The sequence below is a fragment of the Crinia signifera genome, chromosome 1, assembly GCF_055691185.1.
Source record: "Crinia signifera chromosome 1, ASM5569118v1, whole genome shotgun sequence".
Classification (NCBI taxonomy): domain Eukaryota; kingdom Metazoa; phylum Chordata; class Amphibia; order Anura; family Myobatrachidae; genus Crinia; species Crinia signifera.
This window is the reverse complement of record NC_139217.1, coordinates 58,273,609-58,300,607: the sequence shown is the minus strand read 5'-3', so window position 1 is coordinate 58,300,607 and position 26,999 is coordinate 58,273,609. Positions and strand designations below refer to the sequence as shown.

Genomic DNA, 26,999 nt, shown 5'->3' with positions numbered 1-26,999 from the left:
GTGCAGCCAGACACTGCATAGTTGCCACCCCCAAAAGGGTCCAAATCATCTCTCACCTGCTCATATAAGTCCAACAGGTTAATGCGGTTCAGCCTAAACATCCCCACAACCTGTTGATCCGAGAGGGAGTCCAGGTACAGCCGAGCACGATACATACGTGGGGTACACAGTAGTCGGGGGGCTACCTAGATCTGGCGCGCAGCTTCCTCCCTCCTGCGCAGCTCCTCCAAATGGGTCACATCACAAATAAGCAACTCCAAACCACTCTGCAAAATCTCCATGTCTCAAACCCTCACAGGTGTCCTTAATGATGTTGGGGTTTATGTAGGGGTGTTTCTGAGTAAAAATGAGGGCACCTGTGCTGAAATTAACCATGTGTGCACTTGACCAAAGTGAGTTCTGGGCCAAATCGCCAAACAGAACCTGGTCTGAAATAAGTGCGATTATTAGACACCTAAAAAGTGCGATTTGCAAAAACGCATTGCATTAAATAAGCGATTTGTATACTTTTCTGTACGAAAACATCTGGATGCGATATAATTGCGAATTTATCACGCACTTTTGGTCCGCATGCTTTAACGCACATAATATGCGATTTCAGTCCCTTAGCGCATCCTATTAAATAGGCGATTTGACGGAAAAATGCGATGTCGCCATTTTGTTTACTAATTAATGCCAAAAAACAGAAATCTCATCCCATAGAATGTCACCCTATGTGTTCAACTTACAGACATATTTGTTGTAACCTTGTTGTCTAGCCTTATAGTAAAGAACACCTCCTGTACTAACAGTTAAAGCATGTTGCAATAATGATTGATGAATTATTGTCCTCTGTATGGCTATGGAGAGAGAGAGAGAGAGAGAGAGAGAGAGAGAGAGAGGGAGATTGATATATCTTTGTATAGACCTAATGGGGCATATATGTAATAGCATCCAAGTTTGCCGGATGTGCAGAATGCCAGCAGAGCTTGAACTTTTTTTAAAGCGGCAATCATTTACAAGGGTTGGTTTTGCCTTGTACATGATTGCGCATCCGATTGAAACATCCATGATCGGCAGGTACCCTGGATTCCCGGCAAACTTGGACTCTTTTGCATATACCCCCATTTATAATTCTATATTTTATTTAGTTCAACTCTAAAGGCTATGTGATTTTGGCCTGATTCCACCCAATTCAAGTGGATCGGGATGAGAAATCAGCATGTGTCAGTTGTGATGGAACGAGATCATATGTTCTGCAAGTATGGGCAGTATGGATGGTGTAATGGTTCGATTCCCACCATGGTGCTAACTGTGCAAAGTTTGTATATTCTCCCCGTGCTTGCGTGGGTTTCCTCCAGGTACTCAGGTTTCCTCCCACAATCCAAAAATATACTGGTAGGCTAATTGGCTCCCAACAAATGAACCCTAGAATGTGTGTGTGTGTGTACATGTGGTAGGGAATATAGATTGTAAGCTCCACTGGGGCGGGGATGGATGTGAATGTTCAAATATTCTCTGTAAAGCGCTGCGGAATATGTGTGCGCTATATAAGAAACTGTTAATAAGTATGATCTCCGGGTTTGTTCCCCTCCCGGCGGCAGAGAGCAACGCATGTGATACATTGCATGCAGAAGGGCCGCATGCGATCCTGCCATATGGGAGGGTCCCAATTCATGGGGAATTGGATGCAACTTCTCCCGTAGGAAGTCGCATAATGTATGGGGCCTGAAGATGTCTTATTTTTAATGTAAACAAATCTAATTTTTCTGACCGTTCTTTTTTGGCCAATTTACTAAAAATAGGTGGTAGTTTTTATCTCAAGGATTATTGCAATGATAGAATATCTACAAATCGCCATAATATTTTAACAACATTTTTGATTTTAACTTTTAGTTTCATTTGTACAAAAAAAAAGGTGAAAATATATATATTTTTTAAATCTTCTACAGGTTTGCGGCATTACATGGGGAAACTTTCACCCACACCTACATTTTTTCTGGTGTGGAGGGGCGGTCAACCCTATTGATACTGTAGTACTGGTAGTGCTAGCAGTGACCTTTCTGTAGATTGGATTTGTATCATGTGCGTTTATCTTGTTTACATTTTAATTACATTTCTACCATTTGAGTGAACGTATTATTTTTGAGCTAGCATAACCGTATCCAGTTATTTATTTTTTTAGGCTATCAACATTGAAATGGTAATAAGTAGGCTGTCTCAGGGGATATCGGAGCACTACAACCCCCAGCATGTCATGTTTGCGGAATGTGGCAATAGAATACAGATTTGGTACCATCTTTAGCCCTAGAAATAGAGGGTACCACAAGGGATATTATTGTGGAGTCGTTCCAAGGACAAGATGGCCCAAGTGGTTCTTATCTGCCATCAAATTCTATGTTAAAACTTCCAAGGGCCAGTTCTTTCCAATCTGGCATAGATGCTGGAACTTGCAGACAGTTGGCATCTATACAGAGCCTTAACTGTAAAGAAAATATCACATATTTTTCACATTACTATATTTTGATCGGCTTCCCAGACTTTGTTCTGTAATTGCAAATAAATAGTTATAAAGTATTTTAATTAAACAAATGAAAATACTAACAATACCCTTGTTTTACAGACTGCTTGTATTAACTGCTCGAATTATAAGAACTATAATACTAACATATACTGTATATACTAGTTAAAAGATGATGGCTTCTGCAATTTTTTTTTCAGTTTGAGCTGTGACAGTTTTTAACCCCAAAACTCTCCAACCCACCTCCAGTCCTTTCTGCTTCTACCTCCAGTCTCTGGGGGGATGCTCTAACATCTGCGCCCCCTTACCGACCCCTACCACCGGCTACCGCATACATAATTATTGCATATGCTGTAACATATGCGATAATTATGGCAAAGGACAGCTCTTGCGTTAAGAGCTGTCCTTTGCGGTGAGTCAGCGGGTCCCACCGGGAACCGGCAGCTCCCCCCCCCTTACCCGGCACTGTGCTGCTGCTGCGGCGGCGGGCGGGCTGGCTCTCCTCCTCCCTGCACCCAGAAGAGGATCATAGTGCAGGGAGGAGGAGGACACAGGTGAGGGGGGGGGTCGGTGCGGGGCGGCGGGGGTCGGTGCGGGGTGGTGGAGGGGTCGTGTTAGAAACCCATAGGCTTCTATGGGGCATCGCCAGATTTTTCTGGCGATGCCCCCGTCGCGGTAACCTGGCAGGGGATGCTTAGATCATCCCAAAATGCGGTAAAAATACAGATAACAGGATTTTTACCGCATTTTTAGTTTAGAGAATCTCCCCCTGTTTTTACAGCTCCCTCTCTCCATACCCAGCAAGTTTGAAACAGATCAGTGTCCCTGCAAAACTTGCTTTCACTTTCTGAGTAATAGTCAGTGGCGATACTTCCCCTTTTAGAGGCGAGGAGTAGTTAGCCACATATATTATTCCGGCAAACACAGACTGGCAGCGGATTCCAGCATTACCGCTAAGAGCCAGTCTGATTCTAGGAGTTCATTTTACTAAAGCTTTTCAAAATAAAAAAAAGAGGATAGCAACCCATCAACCACTATCTATCATGTTCTAGGATGCAATAGAGATGATCTGATTGGTTGCTATGGACAACACTTCCTCTTTAGTAAATAATTCACCCCTAGATATAAGGCACTTGCTCATGCCTCCTATGTTCCAGGTACTCTGCTCTATTTCCCACATGACCACAGTTGTATCTGATTTGGAGTTCTATTGACGGCATATTTTTGTCTTGTTTAAGGTGGGATTCCCTTCATCCTGGTCGCAGAGTTTTTCCAACAGTCTCAGCGTCCCTCAGCATTTATGATCGCGGGCTCCGTCAATTGGATCAGTAACTTTGCTGTTGGTCTTCTCTTTCCGTTAGTCCAGGTAAATATGACTTACTGAGGGGGTGACACAAAGCCATCTTTTCTAGTGAAATGTAATTATCTTTCATTAAAGAGCGGTACCATGCGGTTTTATGGCTAATGTTATGCTAAACAGGGCACACATTGACATTTTCCAATACAAACTATGATGGTAAAATAAATTGTCTGTGCTGGGTATCCCCTGCAGCCTAACGTCTACATTTCACAAAACTGCAACCAGCTCTGAAATGCTGGGCGTTCCCATATGGTAATGGGGCTGCCCACCACCCCACGCCCCTCTCCGCCCCTCCACCCGCTGTCCTGGGTGCGTGCACCCAGCAATCCCACTGTTTGCAGTGGGTGTGCTCACCCAGCTCAAGCACATACGCAGAAATGCAAAAGTATTAATACCCCTCTGTATGTATACATGTATGTATGTACAGTATTTATGTATGTACAGTATGTATGTATATTAGGGTTCAGGGTTGCCTACTTTAAAGGCCTACTCTATAGGAGAAGCCCGGAGAGAATACTGTTAGCAGCACTTCTGGGGGCATGATGTAGATGTCATCAAGCCCCCCCTCCCCCCCGACCAGTACGGCAAATCCTGCAATTTGCGGGTCTTCGGGGAAGGGGCGGGGCTAAATGATGCGATTTGCATCTTTAGCCCAGCCCCTTCCCCTCGAAATGCCTTGAATCGCTGTAATTTACCACTGCGGCCAGGGTAATTTGGGGGGTACCGCCGGTATTCGGGAGGGTTGGCCACTTTTCCAGGGGCCCAGAAGAAGGACCCGATTTACGGGAGCCTCCCGGCCATTCTGGGAGGGTAGGTAACCCTGATATATATAGATATATCTATATATATAGAATTCAAAGGTCCGGCACTCCCAATGATAAACAGCAGATTTGACAGGTGCCCACATGGAGATTAGAACCGAGTGCATAGAAGGTGCCGCACTCAGAACTTCATAGTAGTAACACACCAACAACATTGGATACTGCGACAACGTTTCAGTTGTATTTACACAACTTTTTTCAAGTCATACATGATATATATGCCATTGGCCCCCCGCGGGGGTCAGTGCGGGGGGGGCGATGGCATAAGGTTTAAGCACCACCTCCCGATCGGCGCACAGAGAGAGCCACTGGACTTGCGGCAGGTCCGGCGCCTCTCTGTGCCGAGTGGGTCGAGCAGAGAGGGGGCATCACACACAGCTATTCCTCTCCTGCATGGTGAGATCAGCAGCGCAAAGAAATGGAATGAAAGAAAAAGTGAAAAAATTTGAAAAAACATACCAAATGTAGCTGTCAGAAAAAACTCTAATTTTTCGATCCAGCTTAGTGGATATTTTTCAAGGGGAGTTCAATCGAATCAGGGTCAAAAGAAGACAAAAAAACTCACCAAAAGAAGACAAAAAAACTCACCGTAGAACACTGGCCCTGACAGATTGCTGTGCAGAGCTGTGTGCTGAGCTATTGACATTGCTCAGATCGCTCAGCAGTCAGCCTGTGTGTAGGCCCCATAAGTTTTGTCACTGTAACACAGGGTTGCCACCTGGGAGGGTCCTGGAAATTGGGTCAACCTCCTGCCCTCCCGGAAAGGTAGGCAAGCCTCCCGGGGGCATGGCCAAGAGGACCCAATTGAGTTGGCCATGCCCCCACACTGATCATCCGCCAGCCGCCCTGCCCCCATCCCACCCTGTTAGTGGCACTGCCCCCGGTGCCTCACTGAACTGGAGGGCAGCCAGGAAGAAGGAAACCCTGCTGCATACCTTCCAACTTTGGAAAAGTCCGAGGAGGGACGCAGCTGCTGCGCGACGCAGCTGCTGCGTGACGCAGCTGCTGCGCGCCGCAGGCACCTCGGAAAATCCGGGAGGCGTGGCCTAATTTGGGTGCGTGGCCTATACTTGTGGCTCTCCCGCGAGGCCACGCCCCCATTTTGACGCTATGGGGGCATGACCCAGAGGCTCTGTGAGCCTCTAGCCATGCCCCCTGCCTACGGGAATAGACGCTGTGTGCATGTTTATTCCCCGCTGCTTAGCAGCCGACAGGGGGGACTCCCAACAGCCCCCCCTCACCACGGGATGCTGCCAACCGCGGGAGGGACAGCGGGACAGGCCCTGATAATCGGGACTGTCCCGCTAAAATCAGGACTGTTGGGAGGTATGCTGCTGTACTGTACCTTATACAACTTTAAGCAGATAGAAATCAGGCCATTAGAACTGTATTGAGTGGTAAATATCCTGTGTGACCTCTGTTTAATGATAGCAGCGACCTCTGCAGATCCTCTATCTGGCAGTTACATGGCTCAGACCAGTATCTATTATTTGATAAAAATCCTTTAGCTCTCACTTTGTACAAAACAAAGGTCTTTTTTCACATTTATGATGACAAATGGCTGAAGGTAATCGGTGTAACTCAGACAAAATGGCTGATTAGAGGACAAAACATTACTCCATCTCTTTTGTTTAACGTAAACATAATTTATGTCCCGAAAAAAAAAAATATATATATATTGGTCCTCAACTCAATTACAGATAATAAGGTGTGTGACTGAGTTTCTTCCACCTTCAAGGTTGCTATATTGTACTCATGTGTTCTGAAAGCAAATAGGAAATAAAGATAGCTTTTAGAAAGTAATTTTTACAGAGTATTGTACTTTAACTGTGCTTGTGCGTAGGATGACTAATACAGGTTGAGTATCCCTTATCCAAAATGCTCGGGACCAGGAGAATTTTGGATAACTGATTATTCCGTATTTCGGAATATTTTAATATTTTAATGATGTATTTTGAAGTATCTTGCATTTATGCTGTATAAACACATAATATACACACAAATATATTTTATTACCACATAAAATACACACAAATATATTTTATTTGTTCAAAAAACAAGGTTTCAAAACGTGAAACAAAATGTGTGTACTATCTCAGCACTGAATTTGAATGCCAAGCAATCATTGTCTTGCACATATATAGTGCCAGTTACATATCATGTCCCCAGTGATGCTGTTACAAATGTCCCCAGTGAGTTTTTAGCAAAAAAAAAAAAAAATTTTCACTTTCTGGAATGTATGGTTTTCGGAATAATTTGGATAACGGATATTCGGATACGGGATACTCGAACTGTACCCCTTTTACACCAAAACGCCGGGTCGCACCCGGCTTTTTTAGACCCAGGTTCAAGCCGGGTGCGACCCGGCGTTTAGTGCAATTTACACCGGGCGGACAGCCCGGCCCGCACCCCCCCTCCTCCCCTCCCGGTGCTTGGAGATGACAGGATGATGTCATCTCCAAGCGCCAATCACCGCCGCCGCCGGACCGGAACGCTGCTGGGGGCAGCCCAGCACTAAGGTAAGCTGCTAGGCTGACCCCAGTCCCAGCGCGCACCCCCCCGCCGTCGCACAGGAGGTGAATGGATGCCGCACACAGGCATCCATTCAACTCCCTCCCCCGCCACCGCTGCTGTCTGCAGGGTATAGCAGACAGCAGCGCCGGCTGTCAGTGTCAAGCTGACAACCCGTCCAACCTGCGGACGCTGCGGTCCGCAGGTTGGACATTCCCCATTCATGTAAATGGGAGCCGGGTCATCCGACCCTGCGTTCCCATTTACACCGCCCTCTACCCAGGTCCTAGCCGTGTTCTACCCAGGTCAGGACCTGGATAGAAGTCCCGTGTAAAGGGACACGGCGTTAGGGATTTACACCGCCGAAGATCCGGGTCTGACCTGCCGCTGACCCGGATTTTTCGGCGGTGTAAAAAGGGTATTATCCACAAGTGACAACAACAGGCAGGCATGGTTCGCTGGGAATAATTAGATGTATTAACATACTCTCTCTCTCTCTCTCTCTCGCTATAAATGAATGTATGCATATATAACAAATGTGGCAATGCTCGTTCTTCCCTATCGTATCAGATGCAGGGCAGTTAGTTTGCATGGATTTTAACCACTTATTCTGTGGAGGGATAAGTGCGTCCTGTACTAATGGGTTTCCCTTGCTCTCTTTTGATTAATTTGGTATATTTGAAACCATTGGACATCACCAATTGCAACTGATACTTTGAGACTAGATAGATGTAGAAAGTATGCCCACCAGGGTTGCCTACCCTCCCGGAATGGCCGGGAGGCTCCTGAAAATCGGGTCCCCCTCCCGGCACCCCAGAAAGGTGGGCAACCCTCCCCAATACCGCCGGACACCCCCCCCCTTGCATCTCTCCGGAAGCAGCGATAAATTGCTGCACTTTGCCGCTTTTCAGGGAGGGGCAGGGCTAAATATGTAAATTGTGCCCCTTTAGCTCTGCCCCCGAAGACCCGCAAATTGCAGGATTTACATTACTGGGGGTGGGGCTTGATGATGTCTACATCAGGCCCTGCCCACAGAAGTGCTGCTGACATTCTCCTCTCCGGGGTTCTCCCGGAGAGGAGACTTTAAAAGCAGGCAAGTATGTATATATATCTCTCCTTTACATTGTTTTTCGGTAATATGACCCTGGTGCGGGAATCCTTTATTTCACAGGGCAGTTTTGTCATATGTAAATACATTACAGGAGAACAACTTTTTTATTTGTGTATTTAACTAAATGAAATAGTAACTGGTTCATATTTTGATCAAAACCTTAACACTTGTAGGCCAGCTGCAACTCCTACATGGCCATATATGCTGTAAGCACCACTGAATTGCACTTAAAATACAGGAACCTCTCATATACATAGGCTCACGTATAAACCATACACCCCAATTGTCCTGATAACAGCGAGACAGCCCAGCTATTTGGACACTGTCCCACCTGTGGGTTGCAATGTTCTGCTAGTAAGGGCACTGGTTGGACAACCAGTGTTCACGGAATAGATGCTATGCTATAAGTGCAGGGAGAGGAACGTGTGGGCTGCCCAGCTCCTCAGGCACTGCTGGGCATGCCCCTAAAATGACAAAAACAGAGGGTGTGGCACTTAGCCATGCTGCCTCCATTCAAGGCCCCACCTCCTTGTCCTGCAGCCCAGTCTCTTTTTTTGGGTGAATCAAGTCTCGCTTGCTGGACATCAGGGGTGTTGCAAAGTGGGGCAAGATGCCCACTCCCCCCAAACAAATTTTAGAGGGCGCGAGCACCGGAGCGATAAAATGTGCGAGATCTCACTGTAACATGTCATATCAGATGATAGAGTAGAACAATATATTGCATTTTACTGTATTTGTGTATCATCTATCTATTTATCTAACTAACATTCTTTGCACATAACATTTAGGTAAAATGAGCTTTTCTTTCACTGTAAGATGTCATACCAACAGATGTAGTAGTTACCTGACATTCCTGTACCAAGTAGTGACATTTCTTCCAAAGCTGGGTGACATCACAAAGGCTCTTGATGATGTTACCAGTCACATGATTAGCCTAATGAGATGATGAAATGAAACCTGCATGCATTCACATAACATTTTGTTATCATCTACTTTATATGTCATATTAGCAGATACAGTTAAATAGTATATTTTTCTAACTCTACTGTATTTCTATACCATTCCTACCTATTTAAATCTCTGTCCAGCAAATATTATTTAGGTTAAAGTTAAATTACCTTCCTATTAGCAGATGTAATCTGTCTATTTATCATCTCTATTTTAAGATAAAACAAAGGAACTGCAAAAACCCTGTTACTTTCTCACTCTCACTCCCTCTGTCTCTTCTTCCATCCCCTCCCCCCCACCCCTCTCTAGCTCCCTTCCCTTTCTCTCTTTCTATCTATCACTCTCTGTCTATGTCTTCACCCACCCACTAATATTTTCTGCAACATTTAGGTTAAAATAATATTACCTTTCACTGTGAGATGTCATGTCAGCAGTTATAAACAGACATTGTTGCATACTTAACTCTCTTTGAGTGACATTACTAGTTGGAATGACCATAGTTTGTCATATTCCAATGTGATAACACCATTTTTAACTGTAGTCTATTTTATTATTTTCTTGTCTTTTTAAAAACAATCTTCATTTTAACTGTCAGTAAAAGACCTACAACCACATGCATTTATAGAATATTTTCATGACAGTATCTTAAGGACATTGTGCTGTTAAATATCTTCTAAAATAAAAGAAAGAATTCTATTTCTTAGCTTTTAATTCCTAATAATTCTAAAGACTCAATCTCAAGTGTTATTTAATTTATTGCGGCTGTTATCATTTCCCCTGAATATCCTGTATTCAGAAATCTACTATTAGCAATCGGGCCGGATTGGCACCTGCTGGTGCGGCATGGCATCCCCCCTTCTCGTGGGGGTCCACGAATCGCAGGAGGGGGGGTCCGCGAATTGCGGGAGGGGGGGTCGCAGGGGTCCGTAAATCGCAGGAGAGGGGTTGCGGGCGGGGGGGGGGGGGGGGCGTTGGGGTCCGTGAAATGCGGGGGGGGGATACGCGAATCGCAGGAGGGGGGTTGAGGAAATTCCGTCCGTGAAACACGGGGGGTGCTTCTCCATATCTCAGCAGCACTGTGGAAGTGACTGGAGCACCAGCTGAAGTGGCAGCAGTGACATCTCCAGCACTGGGGAGGAGGACAGGACAGGGTGCCTCTCCCAGACCTGTACTGTGACGACTATACATCAGCAGGTACAGGGGGGTTGTGCCTATGGGTGGCCTGTTACTTAAATCCTTCCCTGTTAGCAATATTATACCCTCCAACATTTGAAGAGCAAAAACTGGTACATATTTGGAAAGGGGGCATGGCCACTGATAAAGGCCAAGCCCCCCTTTCCCATACTTACAATGGGCAGTTGGTGACTAAAGAAAGACACAGGCCATAAAAAAAGGATACTGTATCTGCCAAAAAGGTATAGTTTAAGGGCATGCAATATAAGAGATTGCACTTGAAAATATCTAAAACAATTGAAGTTTAAAAAGGAAAATTCACCTTAATTTGTTTTTTATTACAATTTTTAAAACATATTTTAACTGTTGGCATTAATACTGTTTAACACTATTACACTTTAGCTGTGTAACAGTAAATCCTCTGCTGTTGGATGAGCAGCTATTTTATGACATTGTGTATAATTCAATTGAATACATATTTTTTTTTTATAAACACAATTAAATAATTTAATTTGTGTTTTTATTATTGCCACTAGTTAAAAGCCCTACCTCCAATCACTGGGCAGTATTCAATGAGAAAAATTCTCCGTACATGGCGAGAGATTTTTTCTCTCGCCATGCACTCGCCCTGTTCCGGAGGGCTCGCTGCCACTCCTGCTCCCACTATTCAATGTGGTTAAGACTCGCCGCCACTCGCGGCGAGTCTTAACCCCTGCAGCGGACGAGCGTCCGCGGCAGGGAGCTGGCAGGGAGCCGGGGGACGGTGGCAGCCAGGGAGATAAAAGTCTCCCTGGCTGCCTCAGAACATATGTGGAGGGGAGGAGGGCTCCCCGGGACCCAGGCAGCACAAGCTGCCCCCCCCCCTATAGCCAGCGGGGGACCCAGTATTCACTGCACCCGATCGTGCATATGTAATGATTGGGTGCAGTGAATATATGAATATCTAATAAGCGGATTGAGAGCTCCGCCCCCCTGCTGGCTGCTCTGTGTAAAAAAAAAAAAAATTACAAAAAAAATATATTTTTTAAATTAAATACATATTTATATAAGCTATAAGCACATGAATAAAAATAACATGCCCCTTCACAGAAAAAAATCCTGATTTTTTGACACCAAAATAAAAAAAAAAAAAAAAACTTTTAGTTTAAAAGTTCACATTCCAGCTCTCCATGAAAAGATGGAGAATTGCTACACGGAGAGACACGGCGAAAATCACTGAAAAAGACGGCGAAAATATCACATTGAATAGGGTGGTTCACTTTTGGAGAGCAAAATGCTCCTTCCAACGCGAAAATAGCACAAACTCGCCATAAAACACGGCAAATTTTTCTCATTGAATACTGCCCTCTGTCTTCACAGCTCCCTCTCTCCATATCTAGGAAGTTTGAAACATATCATTTTGGTTTCACTTTCTGTTACGGAGTAATTTTGGTTCGTCAAGTGGGCTCTAGTGGTCACTGGAGGTACTTCATCTTGGTGAGGAGGATTTAGCCATATATATATATATATATATATATATATATATATATATATATATATATATATATATATATATATATAGTGATGTTATAATTATTTTTTTTTCAGGTTGCACTTATAAATAAATTAAATATATGGATTGAGGGTCCGTGTGTTTTTTAGTAGTAAGGAAATAAATGTTAGGCACTCTCCTCGAGCCTGCAACCTGAACAAATACATCGTAGCGCTTCCAAAAATGTAATTCTTTCATTAGAATTATAGTTCTGAAACTTTGCTCTAAACATGAATTCTGCCGTTGGATTTTTATTGTATTTCTCTGTTGAAGGTCATGGATGAAATCATGAAAGCAATATTATCCAAGTGCCAGATAAATACCTTGTTTTGTATGTATATTGTGAATGCCTGATTATATACTTTATTGTTTAATTCTTTGACCGTTTTTTAGCACCAAATCCAAATATTCAGATTGATCCTTCTTTTTTACAAATACATTTAATTGATAAATATAAACAAGACTTTTTGTTAATTGATGTCTCATTTATGTACTATACCTATTACAATAATAGATAAATAAAAATAATGACTTTATTAAAACATTGATTATTATCATAGACTAGTAACCACGCTCAAAGCAAATGCTTCGAAAACTAGTCTGCTACCTTGTGAGTGCCTCTATGCTTGTGCATGTGTGAGAGAGAAAGGGATGTACGTAGCTTCACTCTCTGCCAACAGATGGCAGTGTTTCAGAGATAAACAAATGGACACTAGACATGAATATATATATATATATATATATATATATATATATATATATATATATATATATATATATATATATATATATATATATATATATATATAGAAAGAACAAAAGGTACCTAAAATCCGTGCCTTAGTAATGGACAGCAGCAACTCTGAGAGTCCCCTGTTAGCCGGGACCCAGAACAGATAGAGATACAAAGCAGAAACAGAGTGCGCTAAGGGTGAAAGTACACAACTTTTCCTCAGTATATCAAATATTTAATAAAAGCCTACAACACGGCATATAAAAGATACACAATTTACACGGTCATTTGATGAAATCAAGCATGCTGAAGTCACGTAATTGACGAAACGCGTTGGACCTGCTGTTGTATTGGATCATTATACACTATGTTAATTGATTTCATCAAATGACCGTGTAAATTGTGCAATATATATATGCGAATTATCGCATGCAAAACTTGGCACATGTAGTGCCTAATCGTGTGTGACCCCTCCCGGGGAGCTGCCGGGACAATCAGGTCTGACTTGTCCTTGACAAGTCGGACTAATGTGTGAGGGCCTTGAGTTGCAGTGTAAGCAATTACACTGTTAACTTCATGGGAGATACAGCGATCCTAAGGCCCCATACACCTGAAAGACATTGCACCCAATCATGCAATGACAAGGGATTGTATGCAGATTGTGTGCACATCATGTGCACACAATCGTGCCATGCCAGCCCTGGGGGGGGGGATGGAGGCTCATACAACCGGGGTCATTTGACTAGCAGAGAAGAGAGGTGTGGCTTCCGGGCAGCCCGTGGCAGTGAAGACACTGGGAGCCTCTGAAGTTTCCAAGCGGCAGACGGGCGGGCAGCTGAAGAGAGCGGTGGATGTGCATTTGCTCAATTCTGTCAATACTCTGAAAACAGTTTTCAGAGGATTGCTGCATTCGTGCTATTTAATCATGGAGTAGCACAGCAGATGTGTGCAGATTGGTAGTTGCTGGCAACCTGTAAATGAAAAAGAATTTAAAAAATACAGGAATTTTTGGTACTCGTATCATTTTGATCCTAGTAGGCCAGCCCCCTATTTAAACGAAGCTTCCATCATACACTCATGCAGCAGCTTTATTGTATGACAGATTGTATGAGGGATTGTGAGTACATTGTGTTTCCAAGAACCACCAAGGACTGCCGGGGCATTGAAGGGAAAGTTGGACACAATCATGATTGTAAGCAGGTCTTTCTGATGTATGGCCACCTTTAGTAACACCCGATTTCCCCTTTGTAATGTCATCCTTGCTTACAAGCATTTATATTCCCTTCACAGAGATTCATTAAAATGCATTAACTAGTTTATGGCTCATCTTTGTGTTATGTCACTACAGCTAGGAAGACAGTTCTGGCCTGTGTATTATACTGGTATACAGAGTACACTTGCCTATTGTTCAATTTCAATGATCTAAGATCCACGTAGAACAGCTCATTAAATAAAATGGTAAATGACCCACAAAGCGAATCCGTTCTGTGTTGTACGTTATCTGATTCATCATAGATCTATATGTGGATGACAATAATCCATTATGCTGGAGTAAAGGAGAAAATTTGTGTTCAGAAAAAAAGTGATGCAATTCCCAGTAACCAATAAAATGATTTTATTTGTTCTGCTCTTCATTAACAGCCCCATTAATTCCCATAAAAACACAACCACGCCCCTTCAGCTGAGGCAGTTACTAAATCTAGGGTCCTCATGTAAAAACGAAAAATGATACACATACTGTATATAAAGGGATCCGGTGACATTTTGACCTTTGAAAGGTAGTGAGAGAGGTGGAAAACGAATGAGAGAGACCAGCAGTGACAGAGCCAGCATGGTGCCAAGATGGGCAGTGCCAGGGAGAAGGCAGGAGGAGCAGCCACAGCAGGAGGAGGAGCCAGCTACAGCAGCACGCAGAAGGACCTGTTTGCCACACACCGTGGGGAAGAGCACGAGGAGGCAGACATGTCTGAGGACTGGCAGGAGGAGGAGGGTGATGGTGGCCAGGATGAGGATGTGGAGGCCACAGAGGAGGAGGAGGGCGAGGAAGAGATGAAGGGTGACCCTGGCTCTACCACAGAACTCACTTCCAATGTGTGCTTTTCGTATGAAGACGATTCTGCCCTTATCAGAGCCATTGTGCCCCTTTTTAACCATCTTCTTGGGAAAGATAATGCGCACACTAATATGCTGCGCAAGTGGCAAATGTGGGAAGAGATTTCTGGGGCTATGAATGCCGTTAGCAACCATAAACGCAAAGTGCGCAATGTCAAGAAGCGCTTTAAGGATCCTCAAAACAAAAATGGCAACAGAAAAGAAGAGGCCAGTCTCCCAGGGGGCGGAACCATTGTGAAAGTTACCTACACAGCCTACAGTATGAGGAGAAATTGAAGAGAGTCATCCCACCAGAGGTCCTTCCCGGCCTACACATTGCCGACACAGACAGGCCAGAATCACCGGGGCGGATTGCCCATAGACCTTACAGGGAAGATTCCCGGTAGGCTGACACATCGTCGAGGCCACTTATAAGCCAGTCACTTATTTTTATGATTTGGTCCTGCCCAGAGTAGTGGCCGTGTCCCACTCCTATATTCCACACACGCAACATTTGCCAGTTCTCAGAGCAGAGCACTTGATACTGCACATACTGATCTAAGGCGGGCGCCAATCTATATCCATTGTGACATCTGTTAAAGGGACAGGAGTCGCTGCTTTCTGGTGGTGTCACAGTTTCTGTGGTGTGTTTGGGCTGCACTGGGGAGGATTGGGGATGGTTATTACAGTATATTCAGGGGGTTATGGTGATAAGTTGTTTTTTGCTTGATGCAGGTATTGGAGTCTGTTTTCTGTCTCAGTGGGGGGAGTTGGATATGATTTGAAATGTTGAGGTTTGTGGTTTGTCACAACGGCTTTTAACAATCTGGGGATCACTAAACTGCCAAGTATATTGAAACCAACAGCTTTCACCCAGGTATAGTGATGTGCTGGCTCCACTTTTATTTACATTGGTGCTGCTCGCGTGAGGTTATTACTACAATTTTTTCCCGGGCCACTTTTAGTTTCCAATCTGCCCCTGGGCATCACCACCACAACCGGGTAAGTGTTGTCATATTTACACACAGTGGTGTAACAACAAGCAATGCGCCCCCCCCCCCCACACTCCAGGAAAATGTTGGTGCCCCAAACCACCTTTGCTGGGACAGATATATGTATGGGGAGGGGAGGTGGTACCCCAGCGTCTGGGTACGGTGGCGATGGGAACTGAAGGGTGCTGGGGGTCCTGGTGCGGCGTCTGCAGTGCTCTCAGCGCTTCAGTTCCTGGACACTGCAGCGGTGTCGCTTCACGTTGCCCAGGTACGGGCAGCGTACCCGGGTGAGGGGGGGCGTAACAATAGCGCCTGCAGACCCCTGGCGCCCACACTTAGCCAGCGCCTCCCTGCCATTGCGGGGTCTGCAGCACTATAGTTACGCCACTGTTTGCACAAACAGATAAGCATTGTAATTGAAAAATGTGTTATGCTTTGTTGGTATGTTTTATACAATATAGTGCTGCTGTGGCACTACAGATCCCAGCAAGGTAGCTGGTAGCCTCATGTAAAGATAATGTTACAAATATTTTTGTGGCCATGCTTGGTAATGCAGTTCCACTGCTGATATTGTCAAAAAACACAATGCACACTATTGTAAATGTAGAAATTAGCAATATATATATTTCTTGAACATAGTTTATTGATTGCAATGCGTATCACAATATGAACAGACTACATTTGTCTTTTATATGTCTGAATTATATACAAAAAACACATGACAGAAACTTGTTGACAGCAGGGAGTATCCACCATCATCTAATAAGAAACATCACTATTGTTTTTCAGTATAGTAATATTTTTTATTGTAAAATAAAATAAATGATGGTTTTCCATGTTATTTGAGCTTCCAAAGTTTTGAGGAATAGACAAAATTAATGTTTCAGTACGCCAAAGGTGCATTCCACAACATTGCTGGTGGCAATATGTGTATCATTGTAACAGTGCTGTGCAGGGCCTTGTGGGTTACGCAGAGGTGTCATGAGCCAAGGGAGACACCCATATCCCGAGTCACCTAGACAACATAATTGATAATTGTGCTGTTAGAGTGTATTGATATGTTTGGAAGGTAACATCACACTATTGTTTGTAAAAGTCCTTTAATGTAACCACACAAGTACTGATTAATTAACTAATGTTACTTTAAATATTAACCCTAATATGTCTGTAGCTCAAGAATAGCTCATTTACTTACAGTTTCACATGGAATGTTGCTAGAGGCTAAGCCAGCATAATGTTTTTTATATCTGGTGTAATTTTCTAGTTGAAAAGGTGGCCACTCACATTGGTTACCCTTAGCAACATGCCACTTGGAATATAACTGACATGTACATGATTTAAAGCAATCCTTACTACAGAAGCACACCAGTATACTAGTGTTTTGGCTTACACTATAGACAGAGGCAAACACATTAATATAAAGTGAAAATGTGCTTACCAAGTAGCCAGCCCTTGGGCATGGTGCACTACTGGAAGCGGTCCCAAAGGCCAGAGTGACACAGGGTATAGGCATCATGGCAGTTCCCGAGGTAGCCTGCAACCAGGTTAGCATCACATATTGACAAAGACGTACCCCCTTATGTGTGGTGCCTGAATCCCAGTCTATGGCTCCAAGCACAGGAGGATGTTCGGGGTGGCTCGGGGGGACTCGGGTGCTCTAACTCCCGAGCACTCCCAACAACCCCAAAATTTCTTGAGCGGGGCCTGCTGCACTGGTCGGAAGTGAAAATCTGGGGGGGGGGGGGAGCGACAGAGGGGTGCCTTAGTGGTGGTGCTTCAGTGGTGCACAGCTGGAGGCACCACTGTTGCACACCTATTAAGCAGTGGCAAGCCTGGGAAATTTCTAGGGATTTAACCAAAGTGGTTAAGTGCAATTTTGCGATTCCAGAAAAACGTATGATTTCAGCCATTTTTTTTTACTAAAAGTTGAATAAGTTGAGATATCTCATTCCATTAAATGTCACCTATAGATTTTGACAGCAGATAAGAACCACTTGACCCATCTAGTCTACTCCTTTTGTTTTCATCTTTCGGTCACCTCAATGCTTCGGCCCCTGTTAATGAATAGTTCCCCAATCCTTGAATCCCATTTAATTATATTATGTTATGATAAACCATAATTATATATAATTACTTTCTAAACCTTAAATATAACGGCAAATGCTGAAATAATTGCACGCTAACACAAACTTGAAAATAATGAATGACAAAGCTTTACTTGAAAGATAGCTTGATTACAGGTATTTGCAAATGCAGACTAACACAAGAAACATGAAATTGATTAGCTAATACAGTACTTAAACAATAATTCTAGATCAAATCAAAATGGAAACCTATCAAGGGGAGTGATCAGCCATTAAATGTCTTTCGTAGTTATCGCCAGCCCCTGTGCTTGCCTGTTCTTCCTCCACTGCCTGCCTCTTCCCTCTCTAGCTCTGATATTTAAACTTTACTCACATTAATCAATTCATTAATCTTAAGTCTTATTGGCAAGCTTTGCTTTCAAATATAGTGTCACAATTCACCCTTCAGCCACCTTCCTTGTTACTAGGGAAAGAATCAGTGGCCTTGGGGTCTACGCATGGGTGGCCCTCTTATCAGGTGGTTTCTGATATTGTTGACATGAACGTGAAGACCAGGGGTGTAACTGGATATTCGTAGGCCCCATAGCAAAAGTTTTTAAGGGCCCCCTATTTAGTAACTGATGGTGATACATGTATATAAAACATATTACTAAGACAGTAAAGATGGGCCCCCTTAAGCTCTGGGCCCCATAGCAGCTGCACCACTTGCACCCATGGTAGTTATGCCCTTGGTGAAGACTGATGGTGAGATTTAATGGGATGAGAGATTCAGAAAGTGAGAGATTTTGTGAGAAATATCCAGTTTTTTTAAAGCTGCAATCATTTACATTGCAAAATCAAACTGGTTTTGTAGTGTAAATGATTGAAGCTTTAAAAAAACTGGAGATTTCTCACCAAATCTCTCACTTTCTGAATCTCTCATCCTATTAAATCTCACCCTGACTGTCTGCCCTCCTCCACTGTACTGTCAACATTGCATTCTTAAACTTTTAAAATCAAAACAACTTTCTATAAGAAATCACTTTTCCAGCACTATTCTGAATCTTCAGCCATTTTGTAATGGTTTTATATTAAGTCATACAATGTAAAAAAGGGTTATACCGTTGTGGCGCAGAAATAGGTCAGCTTAACACTATAACCTGATATTACCCACCAGGCTATACAATATAAAGACAAAAAGTGACAATAATAGTGAAGCGCCCTGATATTGGGATGAATTTAAATGTTATACATCATACCATCCAATGGTGTGGAATGTCCATAAATCTCCAAAGTCCAGTTGACATAAAAAGCAAAAAAAAATACAGAATGAAAGAAATTAGTCCCACATTCAATTAGGCCCAATATTCAATTTGGGAACAAGTGTCCAAAAAAGGGGATGTCTAGATTTCCTCTTGTCTAGCCAGGTGTTCTTTTTAGCTTTAGGGTTCACCACGTGCTCTCCAAAAGATGTAGACTTACATTTGCTTACATAAAACAAATATGTGACAAAACCTATCAAGGTATCTTTTACTGTAAATACATGTCCACGTTACAAGGAAGTCTCAGAGGGGTGCTCACATGTATGCTTACTTGAATAAAGCAGGTGATCCTCTCATCAAGGTATCTTTTACATCCAACGAGGTAAAAAATGAATCTCCCATCCAGTGGTGCAGAAAAACTTTTTATTTTACACAGCAACCACACTCACAAAAAAGAATTAAAAAGAATGCCCTCCTTTGCACCTTGTCTGTCTCCGGGAGAGTGTGTTATTATTGACCCGGGCTATCTCACCAGATCTAGAACAAGGGCATCGGATAAGAACAGCTTTAAAATACAAACGGAGGTACCCCACCAACGCGTTTCGACCTGCTGGTCTTTTTCAAGGTGGTACCTCTGACATACCCAGGTCAGGTATATATACCCTCCTGGTAATCTCCTCCCTTTTCCCTCAATAAAACATGAATAGGCATTATACATTCGACATATTTAAAAAACTCCTATATCCTGGATGTAGCTACATAAATATTACTCTTCCACGTGGGCAAAATCATATTTTATATAATGTAAGATACGATTATTTGGTATTTAATTTGATTGCTACCGGAAGTCCATATATGGTACCTCTCCTACCCGGTACCTTGTATAAATAGTAAGCCATCCGTGGGTCCTGGTGTGAGGAGTATAAAACATACACTATTCCGCAACTGCCGGTGACGCTGGTTCATGACGTCACTTACATCCGGCGGTGCGGCGAGTTTCTATGTCCCTCGTCGCAAGCGGCAGCCATGGAGAGATTCCCCTGGCTGTCTTACTGTTCGGGGAAGTATAGTGACGGGTTCCTACTGATTGGAACGCACCGGGATGTTGGTTTCCGGTATTTGATACGCAAAAACAGGATGTCATGTTTGCGTTTCATAAATTTGAAACGCAAAACCCGGAAGTGTCTTGAAATCGGGGATAAATGTATGAATCCCTTTAAAACCAGCAATTCTTAAGACCTAGATAATTGCCTACAATATGAGAGCCCAAGTGACCGGTTACTAAAGGGATTTAAAATGCATATGATGATATTAAGAGAACCATAACTTGATGAACATAATAATAGTTTTAAAAAGACCATAGTTTGATAAAATCAGCATGATAATCAATATAAAACTTTTTTTTTTTTTTTTTTTTTTCATAAATATTTATAACAAATCTACACAAGTTTATAAAAACCACTTCATCTCAAAATCCCCGTTTAACCCCTTTGGGGTCAGGGTTCCCAGATTATAAATGAACTTCATCTCGGTTTGGGCTAGAAGAGATTCACTACCTCTCTGTCTCCAATTTCCTACCACTTTTTTGATCCCAATCACAGACTTTATCTCTCCCAATTTACAATCATGTTTATTTTTGAAGTGTTCAGATAGATGGTGGCCTACCAGGCCCTTTTTGATATTCCTCACATGTTCGCTCCATCTTTCTCTGAGGGTTCTGCTGGTTTTTCCAACATATTGGAGTCCACATTTGCATTCTATGAGGTAAATGCAATTTTTGGTATTACATGTGATGAACTCCTTTATGTTGTACTTTGTATTATTTGATGAAGATGCAAAATCTGTCACTTTCATTGGAGTCCCTTTGTGGGCTTTGCACATGGCACAGGTCCCACATCTGTGGAAGCCCTTCGTATTAATTCTCCCTGTTTTTGGTTCAGGGGCTGCACTTTTAATTATTTTGGTCCTTAGGTTGTCTGCCTTCCTGTATATAAAACGGGGACGTTCCCCTATACATTCTTTCAAAAGGGGATCTTTTTGGAGGATGTGCCAGTGGCGTCTCATTATTTTCTCTGTTTCTTTGTATTGGTTATTAAATTTTGAAATGAATGGTATGGAGGAAGTTTTTTTCTTAGTTTTCTCTTTATAGATTAACATGGTATTCCTTTCTTTTTGTTTTAGATCTTCAATTTTTTTTTATCTATTTTTTCCGCTTCGTATCCCAAATTGATGAGGATAGAGAACCCAGTTGTGACTGTGAAAGAGGAAAAAGTTATATCCAGGAGGACAAACGAGAAACCGGAAGATATGAAAGGAAGGGACGAAAAACTTTCCAAGGGCAAAAGGAAAGGAAGGAACATAGAGAAAAGAGAACACCCTACAGAAAGTTCAGAGATCTAGAGGATTGGCGAAGACATCAGGAAATCCCCAAATATAGGGAAAAAACATACCATCATAATTTCAAAAATAAATTTCATGAAAATCAAAATCGGAGATGGAATAATAATAATAAAAAAATCGACAGAGGAGAAAATTGGAGCCACTCAAATGAGACAAGAAAAAGAGGAACCGATTATAGAATACCGAAAGGCCGAAACCATCTAATAGTAAGGGATGAATGGCGTAGAGACCAATCTGTCGGGACACCAAGAGGAAATACACATGGATCTTTTTTAGAAAGAACCCGAATCAGAAGGAAACCAGAATAACCAAACGTTTAAAGAAGAGGAAAAGAGGCAAAAGGGGAGGCATCCCCAAAACCAAAATCATTAATATAGGGGAATCAAATGAGGAAATTCTGGAAACAGATAATAAAAAGAAGGACAATAGAATTTTTAACCTAAGCCAACATCCACTCACCCTGGAAGAAACAGCGGTCCTAAATCACGGTCTCAAATTTGCCACAGACAATAGAATAGATAAATTCGGCACATATGTCGACATCCATAAATTCACTAGGAACCTGTCACTAAAAAGATTTTTTAACAATAAAAGAAATGAGAATGGAAATGAAGATGAAACCGATGAAGTAGACATGACAAGTATTTTCAAATCTAAGTCGACCTTCAATCCCACCTTTGCAAGGGGACACCTGGTAGAAACTTTCCACAAAATGGTGTGTGATGACTTAGAAAAAATCAAACCAAGCTGGCCAAAGAAACCTAACTTTGGAAAGAAGAAAAGAGAAGCCCTAACATCACTACAAGAGAACAAGGAATTAATTATAAAACCGGCCGACAAAGGGGGGAGTGTCGTGGTCATGAATAAACATGACTATGATAAGGAAGTCTTGCGTCAATTAAATGACCGGAACACTTATAGTCTCCTACGGGGAGATCCAAGTTTGAAGATTGACAAAGATCTAAAACTACTTATTGGAAAGTTTCAAGGAAATCGCACCATCACTGAGAAGGAGGCTGGTTTTATCATCAATTCAAATCCCTCTTTTCCAGTTTTATACATTTTACCAAAAATCCATAAGGATCTTGAAAATCCCCCAGGAAGACCTATAGTCGCCGGAACCAATTCCATCACAGCTAACCTATCCCAATTTGTGGATTATATGCTTCAACCAGAAGTAGTGAAAATAAAATCATATCTAAAAGACACCATAGACATGTTAAACTGTCTAAAAGAAATACAGTGGAAAGATAACTACTTCATGGTAACTGCAGACGTGACCTCTTTATACTCCATAATAGAACATGACATAGGAATAAAGGCGGTAGAATACTTTCTTTTAAAAACCAAAATGGATAAGGAGAAAATAGCATTCCTAAAGGAATCTATAAACTTCATTCTTAGCCACAATTTTTTCTGGTTTAAAGAGAGATTTTATAAACAAATAAAAGGCACCGCTATGGGCACAAAATTTGCACCATCCTACGCTAATATGTTCATGGGATGGTGGGAAGATCAAGCGGTATGGACCAACAACCCATCTCTACCTAACATCAAGATCTGGAAACGTTTTATAGACGATATTTTTTTCATATAGGAAGGGGAAGAGGAGGCTTTAAATTCTTTTTGTGATTTACTGAACACGAATCCATATAATATAAGGTTAACATTCACAAAAAGTAAAGAAGAGATACACTTTTTAGATCTATGTGTCTACATCAAAGAAAATCACCTGGAAACTAAAAATTACACCAAGCCAACAGATAATAATAACTACATTTCAATCCATAGTAACCACCATCCAAAATGGCTCAATAATATACCAGCAGGTCAACTAACCAGGATCAGAAGAAATTGTTCAGAAGCTGAGGTTTTTGAAGAGCAAGCTAAAAGGATGAAAACACTTTTTGTAGAAAAGGGATACGAAGCGGAAAAAAATAGATAAAAAAATTGAAGATCTAAAACAAAAAGAAAGGAATACCATGTTAATCTATAAAGAGAAAACTAAGAAAAAAACTTCCTCCATACCATTCATTTCAAAATTTAATAACCAATACAAAGAAACAGAGAAAATAATGAGACGCCACTGGCACATCCTCCAAAAAGATCCCCTTTTGAAAGAATGTATAGGGGAACGTCCCCGTTTTATATACAGGAAGGCAGACAACCTAAGGACCAAAATAATTAAAAGTGCAGCCCCTGAACCAAAAACAGGGAGAATTAATACGAAGGGCTTCCACAGATGTGGGACCTGTGCCATGTGCAAAGCCCACAAAGGGACTCCAATGAAAGTGACAGATTTTGCATCTTCATCAAATAATACAAAGTACAACATAAAGGAGTTCATCACATGTAATACCAAAAATTGCATTTACCTCATAGAATGCAAATGTGGACTCCAATATGTTGGAAAAACCAGCAGAACCCTCAGAGAAAGATGGAGCGAACATGTGAGGAATATCAAAAAGGGCCTGGTAGGCCACCATCTATCTGAACACTTCAAAAATAAACATGATTGTAAATTGGGAGAGATAAAGTCTGTGATTGGGATCAAAAAAGTGGTAGGAAATTGGAGACAGAGAGGTAGTGAATCTCTTCTAGCCCAAACCGAGATGAAGTTCATTTATAATCTGGGAACCCTGACCCCAAAGGGGTTAAACGGGGATTTTGAGATGAAGTGGTTTTTATAAACTTGTGTAGATTTGTTATAAATATTTATGAAAAAAAAAAAAAAAAAAAAAAAAGTTTTATATTGATTATCATGCTGATTTTATCAAACTATGGTCTTTTTAAAACTATTATTATGTTCATCAAGTTATGGTTCTCTTAATATCATCATATGCATTTTAAATCCCTTTAGTAACCGGTCACTTGGGCTCTCATATTGTAGGCAATTATCTAGGTCTTAAGAATTGCTGGTTTTAAAGGGATTCATACATTTATCCCCGATTTCAAGACACTTCCGGGTTTTGCGTTTCAAATTTATGAAACGCAAACATGACATCCTGTTTTTGCGTATCAAATACCGGAAACCAACATCCCGGTGCGTTCCAATCAGTAGGAACCCGTCACTATACTTCCCCGAGCAGTAAGACAGCCAGGGGAATCTCTCCATGGCTGCCGCTTGCGACGAGGGACATAGAAACTCGCCGCACCGCCGGATGTAAGTGACGTCATGAACCAGCGTCACCGGCAGTTGCGGAATAGTGTATGTTTTATACTCCTCACACCAGGACCCACGGATGGCTTACTATTTATACAAGGTACCGGGTAGGAGAGGTACCATATATGGACTTCCGGTAGCAATCAAATTAAATACCAAATAATCGTATCTTACATTATATAAAATATGATTTTGCCCACGTGGAAGAGTAATATTTATGTAGCTACATCCAGGATATAGGAGTTTTTTAAATATGTCGAATGTATAATGCCTATTCATGTTTTATTGAGGGAAAAGGGAGGAGATTACCAGGAGGGTATATATACCTGACCTGGGTATGTCAGAGGTACCACCTTGAAAAAGACCAGCAGGTCGAAACGCGTTGGTGGGGTACCTCCGTTTGTATTTTAAAGCTGTTCTTATCCGATGCCCTTGTTCTAGATCTGGTGAGATAGCCCGGGTCAATAATAACACACTCTCCCGGAGACAGACAAGGTGCAAAGGAGGGCATTCTTTTTAATTCTTTTTTGTGAGTGTGGTTGCTGTGTAAAATAAAAAGTTTTTCTGCACCACTGGATGGGAGATTCATTTTTTACCTCGTTGGATGTAAAAGATACCTTGATGAGAGGATCACCTGCTTTATTCAAGTAAGCATACATGTGAGCACCCCTCTGAGACTTCCTTGTAACGTGGACATGTATTTACAGTAAAAGATACCTTGATAGGTTTTGTCACATATTTGTTTTATGTAAGCAAATGTAAGTCTACATCTTTTGGAGAGCACGTGGTGAACCCTAAAGCTAAAAAGAACACCTGGCTAGACAAGAGGAAATCTAGACATCCCCTTTTTTGGACACTTGTTCCCAAATTGAATATTGGGCCTAATTGAATGTGGGACTAATTTCTTTCATTCTGTATTTTTTTTTGCTTTTTATGTCAACTGGACTTTGGAGATTTATGGACATTCCACACCATTGGATGGTATGATGTATAACATTTAAATTCATCCCAATATCAGGGCGCTTCACTATTGTTATATTAAGTCATAGTTGACAAAATGGTTTCTGCTTCTGACAAACTCCTGCTGCTTAGCGCAAAGGGTAGCCCTCATATGCTGTGGCTAGTACCTTGTGCAACAAGCTAATGCCATCTGCAGCAATAATAACAGTATTTAAGAAAACAGAGTGTAATTATATCAAAGAATTATTAATGCGTTCATTTCTGTTTTAACCCCTTCCCGACATTTGACGTACATTTACGTCATGGTCGGGAAGTACTTCCCGACACATGGCATAAATGTACGTCATGCCATTTAACTGCCACCGCGTCTATAGACGCGGTGACAGTTTAAACATGTCTGCTGTCCCTGACAGCAGACATGTCCCTGCATGCCCAGGGGGGGCTGCGATGCCGCCCCCCCGTCGGCGATCGCTGTGATTGGCTGTTCAGTGTGAACAGCCATTCACAGCGTTTTCTGTGTCACCGGCGAATAACGTTCGCCGGTGACACAGGGATCGGAGGTGATTGGTGCTGTAAAGTACAGCACCAATCACCGCGGGGTGTAAGGGTGACACTGGTGTCACCCCACCTCACCCCGCCCGCCCCCAAAGGCCGTGATTGGTTCGTCGGACCGACGAACCAATCACAGCCATGGAGGGGGGTTTAAACTAACGGTGACTGCACTGCAGACGCCATTCCGGTCTGAAATTGCGTGCAGTGCGGTCACCGTGCCTAGCTGCCGCAGTATACTGACCTAAACCTTGCAAAATACTTACCTGATCACTGCCTGGATCTTGCTACTTCTTGTGACTTCCTGTGCTGTGTTGTGCTGTGTTGTGCTGCTGCAGTGTCATCGAGTTATAGATAGAGAGATAGAGAGAGAGAGATAGAGAGAGATAGAGAGGGCTAGTGACAGAGAGTGCTATATTTTGTGCTGCTGCAGTGTGATAGAGTTATAGATAGAGAGATAGAGAGAGATAGAGAGAGATAGAGAGATAGTGACAGATTGTGCTATATATTTTTTATATAACTGACTGCTGCCCCCCCTTTTGTGCTGATCAGTATAAATTAACTGATCAGCAACTTTTTGGGGGCGCAGGTTTTTTTTTTATATATATATATACCTGTCAGTGCTGCTGCTGCAGTGTCATAGAGTGATAGATAGTGAGAGATAGAGAGATAGAGAGATAGAGAGAGATAGTGACAGAGAGTGATAGAGACTGCTATATTTTGTGTCTGCTGCCCCCCTTTTGTGCACCCCCAGCAACTTTTTGGGGGTGCAGGGGTTATTTTTCATATATATAACTGTCAGTGCTGCTGCTGCAGTGTCATAGAGTGATA

The 26,999-nt window shown here is 42.4% G+C and overlaps 1 protein-coding gene across 1 annotated transcript in view; it reads left to right on the top strand.

Annotated features, from left to right (window-relative positions):
* Positions 1–26,999, top strand: part of SLC2A9 (solute carrier family 2 member 9) — a 278,105-nt gene that overhangs the window by 231,030 nt on the left and 20,076 nt on the right. The window contains exon 13 of the mRNA XM_083157786.1: positions 3,739–3,866. Within this exon, the coding sequence (XP_083013912.1) occupies positions 3,739–3,866 (128 nt within the window). The remainder of the gene's footprint in view (positions 1–3,738; positions 3,867–26,999) is intronic.